We start from the raw sequence: 24,149 nt of genomic DNA, 5'->3' as shown, positions 1-24,149 counted from the left end.
CCATCAGCCTTTTTCCAAAAAAATATTGAACATTTCATCAAATACTTTTTAAGTTTAATTTTACAAAATATGGTATTTATGAGATTTTTCTTTTTTGATACCACAGATACACGATGAGTATACGCCATAGATGCATTAGAATTCAAACATGCCACCAAATGTGGCATGCAGTCTCCCCAGCACACCACATCTACAGCTATATATTTCTAAGAAGATGCAACCAAATATTTCTTCAGAAAAGTTCGAACTAAAACCTGTCTCGACCCAATTTTTAAAGCTGCTAGAATACCATCAGGAAACAACTAAAAAATAAAAGCCTGAAAACATAAACACAGGGTAATAACTGTAGCTAGAAAGCCTATAAATGAAATCTAGATCACATGTTTGGTTGTATATTCAAATGAAAATCGATTAAGCCTCTATAGAGTAGTATCCATAATTTAGGAATATTCTAGTATCCATTGTATTTTTGAATTAAAGGGTCTCTCTTTAACATTTCCGCGTGGTTGTCCGGAGCTACTTGAAGAACTTAAGGAACAAACCCGAGAACAAAATGTATATCCCGCCTTCAACACGAGCAAATCTTTACCTAGCCCCCGGCCAGAATTCCCCAAGTTTGAAATATTATGTAACTACATAACTGGCGGCAAAGTAGAGAAACCCAGGAATGTGATGCAACATTTCTGAGAAAGCAAATGAATTACCATATCTTCGTTCTAACCCAGAAAAGGAGGAACACGACTCCTAACACAATAGCAACAGGAGCCCACTTTCTAATTAATGCCTGCACTCACAAGTCACAAGGGGTAAAGCAGATCATTATTATAGCTTACTGTATTTACTTTATGCAATTACATGTGTATAAATTGCTGAACAAAAAAAGAGAGGCAACCTATTGTGAATTGCAATGCTCTGCAGGGCATGAAGCAAGATTTAAACTACATTATCAAAGGAGATCACCAACAAAGAAGCAAAGCAGAATTCACAAAGTATTTCATATGGGCCTCATAAAAGCTATACAACAGTAACAACACAACTGAACTTTTGTATTGGATATATACTTGAACTTTCAATAAATTAATTTACGAAGAAAATAATATTTTCAAGCAGTCATCTTCTTATTTGTGATTTGTGAAACAGCAAAAATATAGCAAAAAAGGCCGTTCTGTTCATTATCTATACCTATTCTGAATCATCCCATTAATTAGTAATTTTCAAGAGAGTCAAAAGGGCAAGAACCACTGTAGTTAAAACTTGATCCTTTCACACCAGTGCCCAAGGTAATGAAAAGAAAGGGGCACATAGCATTGAATAAGATGCATTCATTTTCTAGTAAACATTGGCATATGCATAGCAAATGGCATTGGGAAAAGTTTTACTGCAACAGTGCTGATGCTGATTCTAAAAAATTCACAAATTAAAGTGTAAAGGCTGTATATAAACTGGACCAATGGAACTAACCTGCCGATTTAAATCTCTCGCCTTGTCAGCATATATTCTAGATTCTGAAGTTAACCGACTGGACATTTCACTGACCTCTGCAACATCACCACAAATGCAGGAATCATTTTATTAAGTAGTAGATAGGGAAAACAAAGGCATATTCATAAGGGGAGGGAGAAAGACAGGATTGAGAGCAATATTTGATAAAAAAAAAAATTGGAAGAAATAAAGCAAATTCGTGTTGTTTCTGTTAAGTCATTGCAAAATTCTAAGGAAACAACAGCACATGACCAAGAACGTGTAGTCGTGTATCAAGGAACAAAAAGAAAATAGACAATTTGGCTAAATTGCCTAGCATGAAATCCATTAGTAAAGACCAGATAAATGATTCCAAACAGAATTCTAACAAGAGGTCGATAAATGGCATTCAAAAGATTAGAAAAACTCAAACTAGGAAAATGATTAGCGGAGTATGACAACAAAGACATGACATGAGCATCATAAAGTAATTGATACATCATAGCTCAGCTCTTCAAAATTTTCCACAGAAAGACCTCATTTTCATAAATTTCCAAGAAAAATAGATATGCCGAACACTCTGTTTGAAATGTACTATAACATATGAATGACATTTAAATGAAGATTTGATGTTTACAATAAACTAACTGAGCGTACCATGCATGCCATGTCAAATGTTACCCTTCACACTGCCTGTCATGATAATTTTACAACATGCTTGAGGTTTATGTTCTTTACCATAATATTCACAAGCAACGCACATTTTGGTAAACCAATCCAACAAAGTTTTCACATATATGCCTTCATCATCTTATTAGCAATAGCATTGATGTGCATAACTTTAAATAATCTATTCATACTTCAGGCATAAAAAAAAAAAAATCATGTGCAATCATTTTGATACCATAATTCATCAGAAATTTAATTTTAAGCAACAAGAGAACAACGTATTATAGTGTAGTGAAAAAACAGTGAGATTGATGAAAAAATAGTATCTTACGATCTAACTTTTCACCAACACCAAGAACATCCTGCACATTCCGGGTCATTATTTGGTGAACTTCATAGAGTTCATCATTCAACTTTGCTATATTCCGCTGAGTACGAGTGTCCTGGTATAATTTCTTTGTTCTCTGTATGAAAGTATCTTTAAGATATAAAAACAAAAAACAAAAATCAGACTTAACAGAAGAAATAAGATACAATGTCAACAAAATATGAAATCTGTGGGACAAACTTAATGACTTAAAAACACCTACCAAATTTAATAAAAGCATATGGTCTAGCAGCAGTTTCAATCTGAGCTCCATTGACACGCTCAAATTCATTCTTGAGGTCTTCTAAGTATTGGAACGCTAGCTTCTTAGGATATGAGCGATCACACATTGTGAGGTAACAAACACGTCCTTCAATAATATAACTAAAGTCTCAAGTCAAGGGAAATGCTAAAACTGATGAGTTAACAGAAAGTGTTTAGTTACTTCCGAAAAACAACACCATATAATCAAACACAGTTAATATCATAAAAACTGAGAAGAAACCGAGGCCTTTCAACAGTATGAAATAACAAAACGAAAGCATTAAGTAATCCCAATAAACAATGGGACATGTGCTGCATAATCGATTGATTAGTCACAAATATTGTTTCTTGTGTGCAAGTGATGAGTGTAAAAGATATGTAATGAGTGAATTTTATAAGGTAATGACATGAATACATCGAACCAAAAACAGGATACTTGAAGACATAAGAACCAGTTTCAATAGACATCCTTGAAGGCTCATTTTGTCCAGTAGCGAGATTCTTAAACAGCGCCTTCACTTGCTGTTTGTACATTTCGATATCCTTCACATCACGGCCATCGTCCAATCCTTCAGCTAGCGGTAGCCCATCAGTGACACGTGCGAGCATAGTAAACTTCACCATTATATCTTTCTCCCTTGTTCAGTTATGTACAGTAACTAACTGCATTATAAAAAAGAAGGAAAATCCAGATGCATGAGATAGCAAGCAAACTAGTTTTGATTGAAAAAATGTATTTCAAACATCTACATTTTCAATAACCCCCACTAAACTACAATCCTTAACCCTTCTTTTCCTTGAGAATTTTGACCAGAAAATAAGAAACCGCCAGCATTTCTCTGCATACCGCAATTAATTCATCGATAAACCGCAAAATAACCATGGCTTATGCAAACATGGAACAAATTGCAGAAACAAGATCCCTTAATTCTACTTCATAAACGACAATTAAACTAATGACATAGTTTAATTACGTATTAAACAATACACAATTGTGTATATCTGTTCCACCAATGCGCATTTAGGCATAAAATTTGTCAAATTAGGCATCGTAATATTGAGAAATACCTGATTATAGCATATGGATTTTGTTTTCCTTCTCTTTTCTGAACGATTTTAAAGAAGATCTGGAAAAAGAACAGGTATTAGGGATTGAAATAAGGAAAAATTAATTAAAAAAACGCGTTTTATACAAATATAGGGTTTTCTATAAATAAAATACAAAAAAATTAAACAAACAAATTGAACAGATCAATGGAATCGTACCGGAATTAAAGCTCTTTCCGATGACGTCGGCTACAGTTGAAGAGCGGCGGACGGCGAATGAGAAGATTTTAGCTGTTTGAGTTTCAATCGGAGAATGCTGGTTTGTCTTGCTGGTTGATTGCATACATACAGCTGCTCACTTGCTCTTTTTAATACGACTAATCAATACAAAAATCTATTTTTATTTTTCATTTTTTCTAGAGTTTACCAAAAATATTAATTTCATATTTTCAATAATTTTGATTTAATAATTTCAGCTTGATTTTAAAAAGAGACAATAAATCTGCCTCAATTGATAAATTACTAAATTATCATCAAATATTGTATATTTAAAAGTCATATGTGCAAAATTATAAAATTAAATAAATCTCAATAATATATATATATATATATATATATATATTATATATATATATAATTAGTGAACATTAAAAGCACTAAAATATAAATTAATTGAATTAATTTTACTCTCAACTTTTTAAAATGTAACTAAAACTACAAGAAAATTAAGAAAACAAATCATTAATAATTATTTTGATATATTTACTAAACATTATTACACACATTTATTGTGTTATATTTACAACAAACTAAAATTAATGCGACATCAATTATTAAATTTAAATTGATTTATTGCAAAACACCTTATTGATTTGTTATAAAAACGGCATGGCACAATGCACGAGTGTGTTATTTCAATTTTGATAGGTTAATACTTGTGATAAAATGACTATTTAAAAGTTAGTGTTCAATCAGCAAAAACATAATAATTGATAATACTATTTGGGCATAGTTTAAAATCTTCTGGTTGAACCACCTTAAACTGCATTCACTATTGCATATCCATCTAATTACATCTCACAAATTTACTACTTTTTCTAAAGTCAAGAAGTGATTGTCTATCTTGTTGAGATCTTCCTGATCAATTTCTACTGTTCTAAACAATTTTTGTGAAAGATAATTCAATTCTTTTTTGGCAGTCTGTTTCTCGGATGCCTCCGCATCTTTGGTCTCGTTTTGGTGATTGTAGAGCTGCGCTTTCATCTCCATGCATGCTGTTAGATCCTCTTCATTTCGGGCTTTGTTCAATTTGTCGATTAGATCACTTATAGCTGACGTCCTTTCTGCCCGCAAATTCTTCGTCTTTTCTGGCTTTTTATCATCCTCATTATTGTTGTCTATGTCATTAAGGCGATCTTTAAACTCTCGTTTTTGAAGCTTTTGTAATCCTACATCAACAATTTGTTGTATTCTCTTTCGATCATTCTCACTTCTTGTAGGTTTCAATCGAAGCTTCAAATTCGGCAAGGCAGTTACTTTCTCACATTCATATTTAGCAGCAGCATGGTCAGGATCCGATGAAAGGGAACAATCTTCTGTGGATTCTTTAGTGGAGCTTTCTAGAATAGATTTCACAGACAATACCTCCTCTAGTAAGCTAATGTTCTGCATGTACCGATCAAATGCTTCATTCTCCACTTCAATGTTCCTTTCTCTGTATTCCTTCAACTTGGAAAATCTCCATTCATTTATAGCCGCAGCTTCCTGCAAAAGGTCAACATCAGGAGGACAATTTTTACAAATAAACAAATATCAGGCACGGCGATTTATTAGATCATTGCGACGCACCTTTCTAGTCAATGGCTTCTTTGAGCGTGAAGCTTGCAAATTATTGAATTGAGAAAATTGATTAGAAAGTTGCCGAAGGGATGCAACTCTAAGTGAACTCCTGGAGAGGAAGGGAAAAGAACATCAGAATAAATTGCAGTTGCCAATGTTAAGGGGGCTGTTTACGTGAGAAGTAGAAACAGAAACTCTGAGTTGCAAAAGATGAGTTTTAACATAGATATTTCAGCTTTTGTTTTCATGAATACTATGCTAAAGTATGCCAGAATTATACAGTACAGATAAGCAACAGCTGTGGAAGCCAGATACACATAAGGACTTGTTAACTTACGCTACAGGAGATATTTCAGATAACTGCTGGTCAGATTGAGGAGAATTTGAAGTTGGTGTCTTTTCCGGAACAGTTGGATTTGCTTTCAAAACTGTATATAAACATAAAAGCCATAAAAACCAAGATACATTACATGCAACTTCCATTAAATATCCTCAAATTACGCTTAAAATTCAAAAAACATTATGCAGACAGATATAACTGCAATACCCAAATCAACAATATTATCGACTCATTTCATCTCATTACATAACCTTTCAAGTTTGAAACTAAATCATGCGTAAAATTAGTCCAGTTCTGCTCAAATTCCTATAGCAAAATTTCATTTATGATCTAAATCTCATCCGCGCAGCCACCAAAAGGACATTCGTCCAGTCAATGATTTTAACAAAATTGACAAAACCCTTTCCTTTTAATCATATCCTCGAGACAAATATTTACGGCACAGTGATTTCGACCTTCAAACAAACACTACAACATAACACGCAACTTTATAACATCAAATAATCTAAAATAACGAAAATAATTCACATACCATGAATATGACATGGATTTTGAGCTTTGAAGCAGCAATTTTTGCATGACTGATAAGGACACCTGCATAACATAGTTCAATTTCATTAAAATTATCAGTAATAAGATAAATTACATAGTTAAAATGTTTCAACAAATGCATAAAAACCCTAATTTCATTAAAAAAAGAAATATATATTAAAATTTAAAAAGTTGTGTATGTAAAAAGAAATCTAGGGTTACCTAGAGCGAGCAACATTGCCGCATTGAATACACTTAGGCTTGTTAAGACCACGGAGAGTCTTGGGCGGCGTGTCCATTAGAGTAGAGCTGGTAATTCTTAGAGAAGAGGGGATAAAACCGTCATTAAAGTAGCTGTTTATGTATGAGATCTGTATCGATGATTGACGTTGACGATGGTGGTTGTGGCGGCGACGGCAGCAGTCGACGGTGGGTGGTTCGGGTTCAGAGAGGGGTTAACGGATTAGAGATTGTGTTCGGCGAAGAGAGAAAGGGGGAGAAGTGGGAATGTGGGATATCAGAAATCATGGGCCTATTCGTTTTTGATTGGGCCTCTTACATATATGCCTCTTGAGTTTTTTTTTTTTTTTGTCAAAGGCTGAAATTCATTAAATATAATGTGAGAAATACATAAATAAACGACTCCTCAACACATTTAAATGAGCCAATTCATAATAGAATGATGAGTACTGCAGAAGCAGTCATCGACAAGGGCTTTTCTAGCCATCATATGGGCTATCCAATTATTTTTGCGGTTTACATATAAAAATCTAATTTTTGAAAAATGGGAAATTAGACTAAGAATTGAAAGAGTTGATATGAGGAAGTAATCTCAATATGTCAATGTAAAGCATATTACAAGACTATTTATATACAGAACTAACTGGTTTCTTGGCTAGTAATTTGAAAAAGGGAGAAACATTATGAAGTACAGGTGTAGGCAAACGATTAATCACATGAACAACAACATCAAAAGTATAAGTCCAATAAGATTTAGAGACATGAGAGTGATGAATTAAAGAAAGCCCTGTTTCAACAATGTGGCGATGCTTGCGCTCGGCAGTACCATTTTGCTCAGGAGTATGCGGGCATGAACTCCTATGAATGATTCCATTATCAGCAAAATATTTAGTAAGAGCAATAAATTCTCCCCCTAAGTCAGAATGAAAAGTTTTAATGGAGCGACCAAAAAACTTTTCCACAACATGTCGAAATTTAATAAATGTATTAAGCACATCAGATTTTTTATGCAAGAAATAAATCCATGAATAACGACTGAAATTATCAATAAAAACAACATAATATCTAAATCCATCAACAGAGGTTACTGGGGAAGGACCCCATACATCAGAATAAATAATGTCTAAAGGACCTTGAGAAACATAACTAGACTGAACAAAAGGTGATTTATGAGATTTGCTTATGCTACAAGCATGACACAAGCCTTCATGTTTTTGAGACTGAAAAGGAATTTGTAAATGAGATAAAAGATGGCTAACATTGCGAAAATTAGCACCTAAACGTTGATGCCAAGTAGAAATAGAACATGATAACGCATAATTCGGCGAAGAACAAGTGCGAAAAGTATGACCAAGACCATTGCAATTATAGCATGTAGGAACAGATCGATTGGTGGAAGAAAATTCATTACCACGACCAGAAGAAAAATTCTGAGAACGATTAGTCGAATATTGCATAGTAGAATTATTCGGACGAAAATCGCGTCCACGTCCGCGAGATCTGCCTCCTCTCCCATGGTAGGAATGAGTATTGCCATTGAATGAGGCTGTGAATGCAGTAGGCTGATTACGGCTTTGTTCAGCAAGAAGACTTGATTCTTCACTAAGAAGCAATCCATAAAAATCATCAAAAGTAACAGAAGATAGACGACTTTCTAAGGATCTCAAGAATGGGCGATAATGCGAATCTAACCCATTAGATAGAACTTGTACCAAATCATCATCTGTCATAGGGCTGCCAAGAGCAGCCATTTGATCAAGCATTGATTTGCCTCGTTGGGCATATTGAGCAACAGTTTCGGTGGGTTCCTTGCTTAACCGAAAGAAATTTGCTTTAATTTGTCGAATTTGTGCTTTGGATCCAGAAGCATAAGATGTAGATAATTTCTTCCATGCATCTTTAGCAAAAATGGTGTTTACAATTTGAGGAATAAACGTCTTAGAAATTGATCCAATTATCCAGCTTAAAACAAGTTGATCACGACGAAACCAAGATTGATAGAGAGGATTTAATTCCCCTGTGGCAGTTTTAGCAGCCGGAGGCGACGAGTCCTCATTGATATGTGAGGCTAGATCATAAGTATGAAGTAAAGGCATAAGTTGAGCTTTCCATAATAAGTAATTGGAAGAATTGAGTTTGATGGGTAGATTTTGAGCTGTGTTCGGCAAACATGGAATATTTTGTGAAGGATTTATATTTGTGAGAGCCATAGTGATCGTGCTATTTTAAGCGATAGCTCTGATATCATGAAAGAGTTGATATGAGGAAGTAATCTCAATATGTCAATGTAAAGCATATTATAAGACTATTTATATACAAAACTAACAAGTCCTAATTCATCTAGAAGTAGTGTTGTATAGTGATGTGTATAATACAGGTAATAGAGTAGGAGTGAAACACAATAGCTACATCATAGGAATATTACGTTATCAAGAATATCTTCAAGAACAACTCCGGCATGTCTGTCGTCACTAGAGGAGGAATTAACAGCATTATCAGAATCTGACAGTCTCCCTCACAGATTATGTCTTTATACCCTGGTAGTAACACCTCCTCCATTGATGTCTGAAGCGCCAATGCCTCTATTGTAATTGGTACCATTATGCCAGGAAAACGTCTAACACCAGCCAATATAATATTACCTGCACAATCACTGACTACAAAACCAATCGCACCTATCCTGGAATTCATGTCAATAGCACCATCAAAATTAACTTTATGAAAACCTTGTGGCGAAGGTAACCACAAAGATGGAATAGTCCGCGCAGTTGCAACATTACTTGGCATAGCATCTAAATTATGTCTTTTCTTTAAAGCATTTGTATATTCTCGTTGTTGGTTGTATGCCTTATCAACAATCTCTGATGCCGGTAAGTGATTTTGATTGAACACCACATCATTACGTGCTTTCCATATATTCCAGAGGATAAAAGCACAAGAAGCAACATCTTCTCTAATTCTTCCCAACTGTAGTAAGTCACTCATTAAAGCATTCCACCAGTCAACTAACGAGTTTTGAGGCAATAGATTGGATCGAAGACCAAATTTTAATTCATACCAAGCCTATTTTTCAGTCACAAAATGAAAGATAGTTAACACCAAATGTTAGTTGTAAATAACACATATTATATAGAAGCATATCTGGATTTTTTAAAATAATAAAATGACAGTACTCTATCTATTCCTAGGAGTTGATTATAACATCAACTCCTAATCTCTCCTAGTGACCTTGAAGGTATAATTAATGAAGTTTTGAGTTTAACATGCCTGTAATTACCTAAAGGCTTGAATACTTGGGTGAACATGGATATGAGTATTATAGGCTGGATTTGAGTATCAATACATGTTAGTGTTATGGAATTAGCAGGTATAAAAGGACATTACAATTCCATGCTACACCTAAAATTTGTTAATCAGTATATAATTTTGCATTTCTCCTCGAGTTCATGTGTACTGAGGCCTTAAATAATCTCCGTGTTGTAACTTTCAACCCATGCTATTTCCAACGCAGCTAACTACAGTATACTTGTAGACAAGACAAGAGAAATTCTTGTATATTTAGTTCGTGTGTCTAAGTAATTTAGAATGACCCAACCTTACTACAGGTTAGAATGTAATCCTTTAACAATATACTTGATACTTAAACAAGTGAGTTTATATCTTCAGCATAAATTAGGCGATACAACCCATTCATCTAAACAAGTTAATCTTGCCTAATCATTTAAAAAGATTTTACAATTAATAAAAGAAACATAAATCCATAAGTTAGCTTTTGGTGATTTGATAACTTTTAGTCTGATACAATATAATGTGTTATCTTTAATTTAGATTTTATCCACTTAGACACGCATACATTACATGACAAAGCATTTCATCAGTTTAAACATCCCGTGCAATTAGAGCACAAAATTACAACAAACGATGATATAAAAAAACCACAAGGGGCAACTATAATCCTAAATATTGTAGTTTATGTACACTTTACACCCATATCAACATAAACCAGAAAAAGATTTTTGCAGTCATTAGTTACATGTTCAAACATCAACAATAACTACATTACCAATAGTAGGAATTGAAACTGAAACCATATAATAAAATTCCAAACAATATATGATTACTTTTGGTTTAGAAAGTAACAGAAAGAAAAGCGAATCTGTAGACTTTAGGGTAACTTACACACACAAATCTACCATATTGTGTATAGCAATAGAAAAATAAAGCAGATGCATACAGCTAATGATCTAAAAACATACTTATTTTTTCAATTCTATCTTGAGAATAGTTGCTACTAATGAACTAAAAGCTGCTAATATATTATAAATTTCATTCAACAATTTATTAAAAACGATATGAGTCCATTAGTTAACTTTTAGCCTGATGCAATATAATGGGTTATATTTTATTTTGATCCTAGATTCATATGTAAAAGCTTACACTTATGTCGATTAGCTCCATTCAATGACTATATTTATTTGAATTGTTTATAGCATTATACTACCAATGTAAAAAACGTGAATCTATTTATAAAATTAATGGTCTAAAATATAGTTAAAATACATACATGTTTAGCTGTAGGACAATTTGTAAGGAGATGTACAGCATTTTCTTCCTCTTGGTTACACATAGGACATATCGAGTTCATAGTTGGCATGCGACGCATCAAATTTGCTCTGACAGCAATACAATTCGACAACGCTCGCCACAGAAAATGCTTTAGTTTGGGGAGGGGGGGGGGGGGGGGCCATTGCAGTGTCCATACCATCTTCCAATTTGGAGAGTTAATTATGCCAAAATCTATAGCATTTGTATGTCGTATATCCATGTCCAAACAAGTATCAAAAATCAAAGGCCAAACCCATCTACAGGTCCCTCTACTCTTTGTCTTTTTTTCAATAGGTCCCTCTATTTTATTTTGTCGTTAATTGGTCCCTCTACTTTCATATTTATGGTCAGGATGCCCCTTGATGGATGGAAGGCAGAGAGTGTGTCTCACTCTCTGTTAATTAACAAGACTTGTCGTTAACTAGCAAAATTTCCGTTAAATAATGACATGTCACAGTTCTCTTTAAAAATAAAAGAAATTTAAAGGATTGAAGTTGTTATTTAACCACATGTGAAAACAAACAATATAGATGATGACTGGATAACTCTAAATGCCATTGTTTTAAATCAAATTAATATATACATACGTGACATACACCTGTACAAAAATTGCATATTTCAACTTCATCTTCTTTGCTTTTCTTCTGCTTCTACACGTCAAGAAACTAAAACATCATAATAACAGGAAAGCTCTTAAGTTGCTTTAAGAATCAAAAACACATCACAACCTTTGGGCAATTAGAAGAAACACCCAAACACTGAGCTACCATATAAGCTATGGCTCTAATCAGTAACATTTTCCTCACCAAAAATAGTCCAAAAGTGACCGTAGGGTTAATATGACCACCTGAAACCAAAATAACACAAACCCATTAATTAAAATCACTCAAAACCAAATGGGTACACGGTAATTTTACAAGAAACGCTGCTGGTGGATCCATGTCAAGAAAATGAGTTTGGCTAATGATAACAAACAATTAAGACATAAATTATTAACTGTAATTAAGTGTGCAATTAAGATTAAACACAAAATTTCAACAATTAAAGAGATTTGGTATGAATCTTTGTAATATATGGAGAGATTGAAAGTACCCAGAAGGAGTTAGAGATGGGTTTTGATTTATTGTCTGGTACAAATTATTTTCGGCAAGGGTGGTGGTTGACGAGAGACTAAGAGGCTATGCTGATGATGATGACAAATCCAATGGTAGAGATTTTTCTTCAATGAGGTATCAAATTAATTCCTATTGTATCAAATTATTCTAGCTTTTGTTTGGGTATCTTTTTATGATTTGATGAAGAAAACGAAGAAAATATAAAATGGAGATGGTGGAGTTTGAATGCAGAGGAAATAAAAAGGTTGTTGGAGAAGAAGGCACACGTGGAGGAGAGAGGAAAGGAAAAGTCAATCAATTGATAATATACGTATACACATAAACATATTAAATATTTTTACACTCTCAATGACGGAAAGTGAGACACACTCTCTCAATTTCATCCATCAAAGGACATGTTGACTAAAAATATCTAAATAGAAGGACCATTTAACGGCAAAATGAAGTAGAGGGATCTATTAAAAAAAGTCGAAAAGTAGAGGGACCTACGGATGGGTTTGGCCAAAATCAAATGATAACAAGATTTAACAGAAAATACACCATTCTGAGTGTTGTGCCAAATCTGTTTGTCGTCAGCAAAGTTGTTTGAAATCGGTATTGAGAGTACATGATGACAATCCGATTCAGCAATAACTTGTTTTACTAGATGTACATTCCATCCACCATGGTTCAATAATAACAAATTTGATACCTTTTGAACTTCTGTTGGAGCAGTTTGTAGAATATATAGTCTAAATGGAAAATCGGATGGCAGCCACGGATCATCTTGAATGGAGATTTTATCACTATTTCCAACCCTCCATCGTAATCCTAAAGAAAGAGCATCCCGGCCAGCTACCAAACCACGCCATACCCAAGATGGATTACCTCCCAAAGGGGCCGATAGAAAATCACTAGCCCGAAATATCTACCACGATATATTTTATAGAAGAGAGTATCTTTATCATGAATCAGACGCCAGCCCTGCTTCGCTAATAGCGCTATATTAAAAGCTTGAAAGTCTCTAAAACCAAGTCCTCCTTTATGTTTACTGCGACAAATTTTATTCCATTTAAGCCAATGTATTTTTCGTTCAGAATTTTTTTGACCCCACCAGAATCGTGCTACTAATCGATTTAAATCTTTACACAAAGTTTGTGGCAGTAAAAAACATGACATCTTATATACAGGCATAGACGTTGCAACTGCCTTTATTAGAGTCTCCTTACCCGCAATTGATAATGTACTTCTTTTCCAACCTTGTAATTTCTGCGCAACTTTATTCTTTATCTCTGAAAAAGTTTTAGTCTTTGATTTTGACAAGCTAATAGGTCTAAGGTGAGTCATATTTTCAACAATTTTGATTTTTGGGATGAGGGCAATAATAGTTCTGTTAATGCAGTCTGTTCAATTGCATAGAAACAATCAGATCAAGCTTCGCTGACAATTGAAATCGGAGAAATAAAAATGGTTTCCTCAAAATATTTAGAGGCATGGGAAAATGAGGTATTTTGATCTCCAGATTGAAGCCATTGCACCCTTGATTTTTGATGCCAGTAGGCTTCCTCTTGTTGATATGCTTGTGATAATTCTTGTTCGATTTCTACAATTGCCTCTCGATTATAGTCTAGTGTACCTGATTGCAGTTATGCAAGGTTTTGTTTAAGTTGATTGATTTTACGCGAGAGTTGGTTGAACCGGTGCGGTCCCATCTAACCAGTTTATGTCGACAATTCTTTAGCTTCTTAAAAACGCGATACATTTTTAAACCCCTTACCGGTTGTTCCCATTCTTCCTTAACGATTTGCAAAGCTGTATTGTTCTCCGCCCATCGAGCATCATATTTGAACTGGCATTTTACTTGATATGGAATTGGTGTTAAGTCCAAAAGTAATGGCCGATGATCAGATCCTATCTCCTCCATGTGTTTTACTGCTGCACTTTTGATTTTTCAGTTTTATTCTTTTGATTTTTGATATATGGTCTCTTCTATTTTCTACCTTTCTTCTCAAATAAAAAGATAACTGAAGGCAGAGGAGCAAACGCCGAACCGCTCCAACAGTGACCGCTCCATACGACAGCGACGATCCGCTCCTCCAGACGATGGTGGTGGTGCTCCGGCTATAACTGGACCAATTAACGGTGGTGGAGGAGTCAAAAACACTGGATATGGCAACGTGGCAGAAGCATTAATATCACCACTGTCACTACCGCCGCTATTATCTAGTGAGGGAGGAAAAGGAGGAGTCCAATTAAAAATTGAAAGAGGTCTTCCATGAACAACCTTATACTCTTCGTCAACCCACAGAAGAAGAATGAATTACAGAAGTTGAAAGAATTATTATGGCATGTTTGTTGATTATTATGATTCAATCTCTCGCCCTTTCATTTTTCTTCTCGCTCTTTAATTTTGTTAATTAATATGGAAATTAATTTGCAGTTGTTGGTTTGATTTTTTTGATGTGCACAGCCTGCACTCTTTGTGTTTGAAGAAATGCTTATGAGAATAAAATGATTATGTCTGTAATGTTTTAGGTATTGGTTAATCAATGGTCAACATTAGGTAAACCGTTGGTTAACTTGTAATAATTTTTTTAGTGTTGCAGTCATTTCCTGTTTTTTTTTTTGAACGACGGTGGTGATTCGATTTTTTGGTGTTGCACAGCTTGAACTCTTGATTTTTGAAGAATACTTATAAGAATATCTATTGATGTCTATAATATTTTGGGTATTGGTTAACCAATGATTACCATTAGGTAACCATTGGTTAATTTGTAATAATTTTTATTTTAAATATATCATTAATAAAATCATTAGTAAACTGTTGCTGAATTTTATTGTTGCTAGCTAACCAATATACCATAAATTGCAATACAGTGTTGACTTCATATTGCAATATATTTTGATTTTATTAGCTATATATCTTTAGCATAAAATGATAAATTCAATTAGTTAAATTGTGTGTTAACTAACTCACAATATTTTTAGTATACAGTTAATTATTGTTTGGTATAATGAAGTGTTGATGGATTATGTTTTTTCTATTGTATTATATTTTATTGGATTAAACATTCTTCTATACTATCAATTGTATAGTTGGTATTTTATTGGTAAACCAATAAATAAATCGTTTGTCAGTACGTATAATATTTGGTCATCTTTTGGTTAACTTGTAAAATACTAATGAACTGGTTTAATCTAATATATGGTTGGTCATTGTTTGATTGACCATTGAGTAACTAATTAATAGACTGTAAATTTATCACCAATGGATCAGAGTAATCAAACCAAGATCACATACTCACATTAACTACTTCAATTTGAGAAAATAAATAACTGCATTCATTAAAACTACAAACCATAGCCATATAATCAGTTCTCAAAATTGCAAAACTAAAAGGACTTTACATGAGCATTAAACGCCAACTCCTAATAATGCTATTTTTGTCAGATGCCAATTCTTACATAGATTAGTTTCCATTCTAGATTTGCAATAATTGTTATCAAAAAAAATGGATGTAAGTTGGCTTTAAATGATTGAAAATAAGTGTAGCTGCTCCAGCATTCTCCCTAAACAAAATGGACAAAATGAAACAGCCTAGAGAATTGTAGGGTTTATCCAATATAAACCATTGGTTAACCAACACCCAAATAATACAGATATTCATAAATATTTCTTCAAACAATAGGAGTGCAACATCAAAATCAGACCACCACCGACAATGCTTTCTTCAAACACCTGAGTAACTCCTTTTTCTATGGCATAATGCTTTTAAGATGTATATGACAATTATGAAGTCTTTAAAAATTAGAATCATTAGCCAAAATCTTTAGCAGCCATAGAGACAACATAAAATCAAATCAGAATCTCCAACAATGGCAGCTCTCAATTTCATTAATGGTGGCACTGGTTTTTCTCTTCAGCGTAAATGGTGTTCCTCTCAGCGGCATCGGAACCGATGGTTTCCTAGAAATGGAGGCAAACATACTCGGTTCAACAACGGTGGTGATCTATGCGCCGGCATGATTTCGTCTTTGGTAGCGAAATGTTGTTTGCCGGAGATGAGGAGTTTAGAGATCGTCATTGACGGAGAAAAAGGAAAGTCGATGGAATCGTATTATTATAATTTAAGAAGTTTACTTTTGCAAAATAAAAGATGGACATGGTATTTTTCAATTTTGAAAGATACCCCCGTAATTTTCAAATTATTGTTGCTGCAGTAGTGTACGTATGTTTTGTTTGACCAAAGTTGTGGTCTAGTATAATATTTTTATATGATGTTGGTTTTCATTTGCTGTCATTATATGTACGTATGTTTTGTACAGGGAAGGTGAATAGCCGTGATTATGGCTTTGTAAGTTGTACAAAGTGGTTTGTGTTATAAACAGGTGCTAGTAGCACACAGTATTCAAACTTTATATTGCCGATTGTTCGGTAATGTATATTTGTATAAACGTTTCCAATTGAAATAAAAGTTTAATGTATGATGTTTGCGAAAAAGTTTTAATGAATTTTAGGCTTGCTACGGGTTTCGGAACTACCATTCTCATTCCCTAGCGCCGGTCTCGACTCGAGATTTCGGGTCGTGACAATGGGTGAAGAATGATGTTGGGTTATGTGAGGTTAATGGGAAAGATCTGTGAAGGGCATTCCCCATGGGTATTGATTGGTAACTCCAAAAATGGTGGCTAAGTGAGTACCTCCACTAGATAGCGTGACCGGGCAAAAGAAACTGTCTCTAGTGCCTCTTCTCAAAAAGGTGTTGAGCTCATATCCACCTGAGCTATTGGTGTTGGGTGTAATTCTTGAGTCTCGTATGACGAGATCGTCTTCTTCCATCTTCTGATTTCCTAAGTATGCTAGTGAGTTAGAAAGGGGGAAACTTTTTTATCTTTCTTTCTCACAAACGGCGCCAAATGATAACTTGAGGATTCGTCGAGGTTGTCCTCGGTCGGATAAGCTCTCAGCATTCACCTGAAAACCCACAACTCGTCCATTAGAAGGGTGCTGGAAAGGATTCCGACAAACCTCTTCGACGATCAAGTTAGTAACTGTTTTTATGAAGAAAAAAAAGAGAAGAGAAGCAGTGTAATAGTTTTAGATAAAAAGAGTATAGACCTTTTTACCTATTTTTTTGGGTTTTTTTATATATAGTGGATAGTTGTTTACTTATGTTTTGGTGCTGATGTGGCTCTGTTTTGAGCAACATGTCTAATTCTGTTCCTTTTGTCTGAGGCAGGTATTGCCGGCATTGTTAGTGTACTTTCTGTACTTTTCCGTCATATTGTATTTTTGTAATCGGGGACTGCCTTATTTGATTCTTTTATGGTCTACATGGTTATTTATCTATTTGTTATCTTATGTGTCCTATTCGATTATCTTAGCATACCTGCTTGTCTAGATTTAAACGTGGCGTCAAGGACGGAACTACGTTAAGGCTCGGTAGGCTTGAGCCTAGGCTTCTATCTGGAAATCAAAGACGTACTAATGAAGGCGTGGTGGAGTTGAGCGGCAACAGCTCTTTGTTCAAACTTTTAGCCATGGCTGCGCAGTCATTCGAACGAAGAAGAAGTCTAATTTGTTTTTAGGGTTTCTTTATTAATTTATAAAGGGCCTTGACCTTTCCATAGTCCAAAAGAATGGGCCAACATGCCTCTCATATGTTTTATCTAGGCCAAATGTTGTAAAAAGGCCAAACCTTTTATAAAAGTTTCACAAAAGTCCTGACCTTTCAATTTTGTCGATTTTGGCCAAAAATAAATTATTTGGTTTCAATTGTGGCCAACTCTCAATTTGATTTCAATTTGCCTATGTGGTGCCTATGTGACGCCTATGTGGCATGCCAAATATTGAAAGTTCAGGACTTTTGTGAAATCAAATAATCCATTTTTGGCCAAAATTGACAAAATTGAAAGGTCGGGACTTTTGTGAAACCAAATAATCGGTTTTTGGCCAAAATCGACAAAATTGAAAGGTCGGGACTTTTGTGAAACTTTCGTGAAAGGTTTGGCCTTTTTATAACATTTGGCCTTTTATCTATTATAAACAGATGAGAGAACGCGGTTACTTCGCTTTAATGATCAACAACCCATTTTTCTTTTGAATTTCTACATTTTTTTCCAATAAACCACATTAGTTATTCCTTTATTTTAAAATCTTTATCAAAAATTATAATTCTAATAACTCCCTAATTTTTTCTCTTTTTAATATCAAACCACCTCTTATTTTAAATAAATTATTCAATTTTATTTTACTATACGTATTAATATTATTTGTTTATTTATTTCAATAATTATATTAAATTTATATTAGATTATTTGGATCGATTTAATTATGAAAGAACATTTTTTATGTCAATTAAAATAACATTTCAGTAATGAACATTTATCAAACCGATTTGCATAATAAAATTAAAAATGTATTCTTGAGCGATAGTATAGCTAAATGCAATTCTTGTGGTCATCGAAATTAATAGAAAAAATTATCGTAATTTTTTTATTAACCTAACTTTTATGCAAATAATATTTATATATTTTTTATTTTACATCTAATTTATCCTAAAGGTGTAAATAGGTCGAGTCAAGTCGAGTATTCAGAAAATTGAGATTGACTCACTTATTTTTGAGTCGACTTTTGAGTTTACATATCGAGTATTTCTCGATCTTACAAAAACTTCATGAGCTTAATGAGTTTAATTGAGACTCATTTTTATTTAGTAAATTTACATCAAAACTAAATTACTCAAAAAATTATTTAAAATTTTAAAATTATATTCTTTTATGTATAAAATAATTATCTACTTCTTAACAAAAAAAAATATAAATTAGATATTTAAAATTAAAAAATTAAACTAATAACATATCAAATTAACATCTACATATATGAAACGAGTTTACTCACGAGTTTTTGAGTTGGGTATTATTAAGATCAAAATTTACTCGTTTACTAAACGAGCCTAAAAAATTCGAGATCAAATCAAAACTATCAAACCGAGTTTCGAGTAGCTCGCGAGTAAGATTAATTCGATCACATTTTCATATTAGTCCAGGCTGGAATAAAATCCCGGTTCCGCCACTGCGTGGCGTGATCGGTTGATATGTCCTTCTCGGTTATTTTATGATCTGTCCCCTTTGTCTAGTGTTTATGCATGGTATGATCGGTTGATATATTCTGTTCGGTTATTAAAGTTCAAATGTGTATTTGATCGTATTTTGAGGTTATTCTATATATCTTCTTATCAAGATAATTGCATATCTTTAGTAGTTATCATATATTTAATTTTTATTGTACATAAATGCAATTTGCATTCTATCTTGGTGAAAAAAAAGGGTTATACTATTATAAGGTAATGGTACACGTAGATGTGTATAAATTGCAATGAGATAAGAGAAAAAAGAGTAGAAGTGGACTCTTCATCTCCACTCATAACTTGCAATTAAAGATAAAACAAAATCCAAGTCTTAAGGCCTTCATTTTCTTAGCTATCCGTTTATAGCCACCTACTTTTCTTTTTGTGTTTTTGGTCCCCGTGTGGGTCCCACGCCATCCCACGAAGCTCAATGTCCATCTTACCAAACCCCAACTTTCATTCGTTGACAACACGCGCCACTGACACAGTGCCTTTTTTATTGGTTTATAGCAGTTCTTAGGACACGCGTCTTGTTCACCCATCGCGTGACGATTATCTACCGCCTTATTGGAGAACGACGGTTCACAAACTTGAGAAAGAAATGAATCTGTACTGATCATTGTTTCTGGATAAGGGTACTAAAAGGTTTATTAATTGTAAAAATCACCCCTGAACTTCTTAACTTTTATATTTTTGATCAGATAATGATTTACATTCTTTTATAGTATAAACTTTTTCATAAAGAAGAAAAAAATTTATTGATCTTTTAGCTATGCATGGGAACAACTTCTCTTCTTCTTGTACATGAGGTTTAACATTTTTTTGGTGGATTTAATATTTTATTTAGATCACAATTTATAAAATTAGGTGAGTATGACAGATTTCATTGATGAATCTGCATTAATTTCGATGCATTTTATTAGATCATATGTTATTGTATTCATCATTGACGTAGATATTAGGTTGATAGTAAGATTTTAGGTGAGCCTATAATTAATATTTTTGGCGAATAAATAATACTGTATTATTTTATTCATATCAGATTTATAATTAATCAATTAGTGAAATTTATGATAACTTAAAATGAATTGATATTCCTATTGAATACAATAATATTTGATTAACTAAACAAGTGGTAATATTTATCTAAATTTCAGTTAAAATCCACCTTTATTTAATAAATGTTAATATTTAGTCAATTGTTAATTCATCGGTAGTCAATAGAACACTGTCGACCATCGTCAGACCGTTACCGATCACCTCCATAGGCTAAAATTTTACGTAAATTTTAGTGACGTCAACCAACCATTATCCACCGATGGTGAGACTACCACTCCTTTAACTTTAATAAAAAAATAAAAATAATAAAACAAAAAGTATGATATTTTAAACTTTAAATATATTTTAATAAATCAACTTTAAAAAGGGATTAAACATATAGTTTCCTTTGCACCGCCTAAAATTTGTATACTATTCATACCTGTGTCTTAATATTCAGTATAACCACTAATATATATTTAAACATATGTTATCATAATTGATGGATACCGAATCCTATCTTAATTACAATGAAGTCAAGTCGCAGAAAATCCATTCTCAGACGATACCGGATTCCCGTCCGAAGGGCCAAACATACAAAACAGGTGGCCGAATTTATAGGATCCGCCTCCACTGAATCAGCATCCGACAGGAATAATGCCAAATCCCCGAGAATCCGGACAAATCGCGTCGACCCTGGGATTCAAACAGATTAGCAGATCTACTGAACATTCTTAAGTATCTTACCTATTTGGATACAAACTCCAACTTAAGAAAATAACCTCTAACTTAGAAAGACGAGACTATTTAGGAAGACGTTCATAAATAAGACTCATTTCTGAATAAGTAAGATTACTCCTAATCAGGGTCAAACCCTACAAAGTAGGATTCACTTTCCTACCACAACTCTACTAGGTATGCTATCATCAATTATGATGAGATTTTTAAATTTTTATATATTCAATTTGAAAAAATTTATTTTTTTTGCAATTATGACCAAATTTTTTAATTAATACAGTACGAATCTTTCCGTCTTTTATCAATTGCGACCAAATTTTCATAAAAATTCTTTTTAGAATTTAGTCAGTATTTTTAAAATTTACTCGTAATTGATAAAGAATGCAAAAGGTTGGAATCAGAAAATGAAATTTAAATTTTGGATAAAATTATTTAAAAACTTTCAAATTGGACATAATTGTAAAAAAAAGTTATTATACTTAAAATCCAAATAACCTCATTTTTAACTAATCAATTTATTATAAAATAATTTCTTTAAGTTATTCTATAACGTGTATTGATTTTTATTAAAATGATATAAAATTAAAATTAAAATTATATATTTACTAAAAAATATAAAACTTATTTAAAATGTTACCAAAATTATAGAAATGTTTAATATATATTTTTAATTTATACTCATTTCACAATATCTAATCTACTAAGATATAATTAATTTTGTTATTATATTTTAAAAAATTAAATAGACAATACTTATTTGAAAATTTTAGTTTGAGAAATTAATAAAGTATAGGCTTATAATTATTTTAAAAATCATGGATTTTAGCGTCTTTTGCAATTTTAACACGAACTTTCATTTTGAAAATTTAAACATTAACTATAATTTTTTCTACAATTATAAAAACCAAGCAATTTTCCGTCAAAAAAATGCAGACGTGTACACCGAAATAAACATTGTTTCGACGTCCATATTAATATTTTCTTAATAAAAAATTGCTTGGTGTTCAAAATTACAAAAAAAAAAAGTTGGTGTTCAACATTATCCAAATTAAAAGTTCATATTAAATTTTTAAAACATGATCAAATTCATAATTTTTAGCAATTAAACCTAAAGAATATGATATTGATAACATTGCGATGTAAATATTTATGTGTAATATTATTTTGATTTCATGGTGAATGATTTTTATTTATATTATTATTTTAAAATATACTATGATCTAAATAAAAAACCAAAATGTTATCATTGTTTATGGCAACACGGGATGGTATAATATATTAGTAAAATAAAATAATATTATATATAAGATAAACTATAAATAATTAATTAGTATTATATAAATCACATCCAAGTAAATTATAATTGGTCAAATTAAAATTATGCAACTTTAGTCAAGTACATAATAGAGCTAAATAAGTTTTACAAAATGTTGGTAAGTAGTACATAGTTATATCATATCTCAAACATTACATATTTTCTTTCTTTCTATATTTATTAGTGATATTCATTTAATTAAAATTACACTATAAACTACAGATTTTATTTTTGTTGTTGTGATTAATATCGATTTAATTATCTAATAAATATTATAGAAATCAGTTAATTAAGGATTGGATAAAAAAACACCTAAAAGGTATAGGAATTTAATATGGGTTAGGCCAACCTAAAAATTTGGTATCATTCATCATTAAGGAAGTAATTAATACTAATAATTAATTGACGCAATGGGAAAGCCATCGCCGTTTTTCAAGTAGATGGAGTTGAAAAGCATAGATAAAAATAGAAAAAAAGGATCATTTATACTCCTAAAATAATCTATAGGATCAAGTGAACCCCTAACATACAGAAAGATTCAAATATGTCTCAAACGTCTTAAAAAATGAACAAATAGACCTCGATTTTGACTTATAAATGAGACGTTGAAGGTTTGGTTGTCAAAATCGGGGGATATGATTGTTCACTTTTTAAAACGTTCGGGGCGTATTTGAACCTTTTCGGACATTAAAGGCTTACTTGATGCTCGAGTCAAATTTTAGGTGAGTAAAATAGTTTTTTCCCCATAAAAATATCAAGAGCTCATACCGATCAACATACTCATATAAATAAAAACTTAACATGTTTTAACAATTTAGTCTTAAATTCTTCAATAAATCTAATTGAACAAAGGATCATTTAACCTCCTCAACTTGGCACGAAATAACAAAAAAGTCCAAATTCGTGAAATCAAATCATTTTTACCCTTTACAACCGATTTTACCATTCTGACAAAAAGAAAGAACCCAAAAATTATTCAAAATCCATCCAAATTATGCAAAAGCTAAACAAAGAAACATAAACGAAAGCGAATTTCGGAAAACCAAGCAAAACAAATGGACAAGCCATCACCGACGGTAGCTTCTTCTTGTAAACGGAAACAAAACAAGAAGGAATGGCCATCTTTTTCGCACATCGACAACGAGAGAAGCACAGTGACAAAATGAATGAAGAAACGAAGGACTAGGCTCTGCCTCTTCCTCGTCATCAGTCGGTCTTCTTGTTCGCGTGTCTTTCGTCAATCTCTGTCTCGTCGCATGGTAGTTGCAGCACCACTCAATTGCCGTTTGAAGATGCAGTAGGCCGACAAATCCCTCCACCGTCGTCGTCAAGCAATAACAGCAGCACCATACATCAACGACCGTCTTAAATTCCAACAGCAAGCGACGAACGAATGAAGACGGTGGATTTCAGTGTATTTTTGCTGATTCGACAATCAGAATCGTCAAGAAAAAAGAAAAAGAAAATTGTT

General features: G+C 32.8%; 2 protein-coding genes across 2 annotated transcripts; both read right to left on the bottom strand.

The window, feature by feature from the left end:
• Nucleotides 1-340: 340 nt before the first annotated feature.
• Nucleotides 341-4,177, bottom strand: LOC126674791 (25.3 kDa vesicle transport protein SEC22-1). Its single transcript, XM_050369302.2, has 7 exons — nucleotides 4,028-4,177; nucleotides 3,830-3,888; nucleotides 3,198-3,424; nucleotides 2,721-2,881; nucleotides 2,462-2,608; nucleotides 1,462-1,538; nucleotides 341-784 (listed from the first exon to the last, which is right to left on the bottom strand). The coding sequence occupies exons 3-7, from the start codon at nucleotides 3,383-3,385 to the stop codon at nucleotides 701-703; spliced, it is 657 nt and encodes a 218-aa protein (XP_050225259.1). The 5' UTR covers nucleotides 3,386-3,424; nucleotides 3,830-3,888; nucleotides 4,028-4,177; the 3' UTR covers nucleotides 341-700.
• Nucleotides 4,178-4,817: 640 nt separating this feature from the next.
• Nucleotides 4,818-7,057, bottom strand: LOC126672210 (uncharacterized). Its single transcript, XM_050366160.2, has 5 exons — nucleotides 6,741-7,057; nucleotides 6,520-6,581; nucleotides 5,985-6,075; nucleotides 5,657-5,756; nucleotides 4,818-5,572 (listed from the first exon to the last, which is right to left on the bottom strand). The coding sequence occupies exons 1-5, from the start codon at nucleotides 6,815-6,817 to the stop codon at nucleotides 4,886-4,888; spliced, it is 1,017 nt and encodes a 338-aa protein (XP_050222117.2). The 5' UTR covers nucleotides 6,818-7,057; the 3' UTR covers nucleotides 4,818-4,885.
• Between the last annotated feature and the right edge of the window lie 17,092 nt (nucleotides 7,058-24,149).

This window comes from Mercurialis annua, linkage group LG3, assembly GCF_937616625.2.
Source record: "Mercurialis annua linkage group LG3, ddMerAnnu1.2, whole genome shotgun sequence".
In the NCBI taxonomy this organism is placed as follows: Eukaryota; Viridiplantae; Streptophyta; class Magnoliopsida; order Malpighiales; family Euphorbiaceae; genus Mercurialis; species Mercurialis annua.
This window is presented reverse-complemented; position numbering and strand designations above follow the sequence as displayed.

What these genes read in the sequence shown, in the direction of transcription:
- LOC126674791 (XM_050369302.2), bottom strand. Translation starts at nt 3,385, where the DNA reads ATGGTGAAGTTTACTATGCTCGCACGTGTCACTGATGGGCTACCGCTA. An exon ending in ACTGGTTCTTATGTCTTCAA is followed by an intron (nt 2,882 to 3,197) that starts GTATCCTGTTTT and finishes TTGAGACTTTAG; the next exon opens with TTATATTATTGAAGGACGTG. An exon ending in TGTTGGTGAAAAGTTAGATC is followed by an intron (nt 1,539 to 2,461) that starts GTAAGATACTAT and finishes GTGATGTTGCAG; the next exon opens with AGGTCAGTGAAATGTCCAGT.
- LOC126672210 (XM_050366160.2), bottom strand. Translation starts at nt 6,817, where the DNA reads ATGGACACGCCGCCCAAGACTCTCCGTGGTCTTAACAAGCCTAAGTGT. An exon ending in TCTGAAATATCTCCTGTAGC is followed by an intron (nt 5,757 to 5,984) that starts GTAAGTTAACAA and finishes CTTCCTCTCCAG; the next exon opens with GAGTTCACTTAGAGTTGCAT. An exon ending in AGAAGCCATTGACTAGAAAG is followed by an intron (nt 5,573 to 5,656) that starts GTGCGTCGCAAT and finishes GACCTTTTGCAG; the next exon opens with GAAGCTGCGGCTATAAATGA.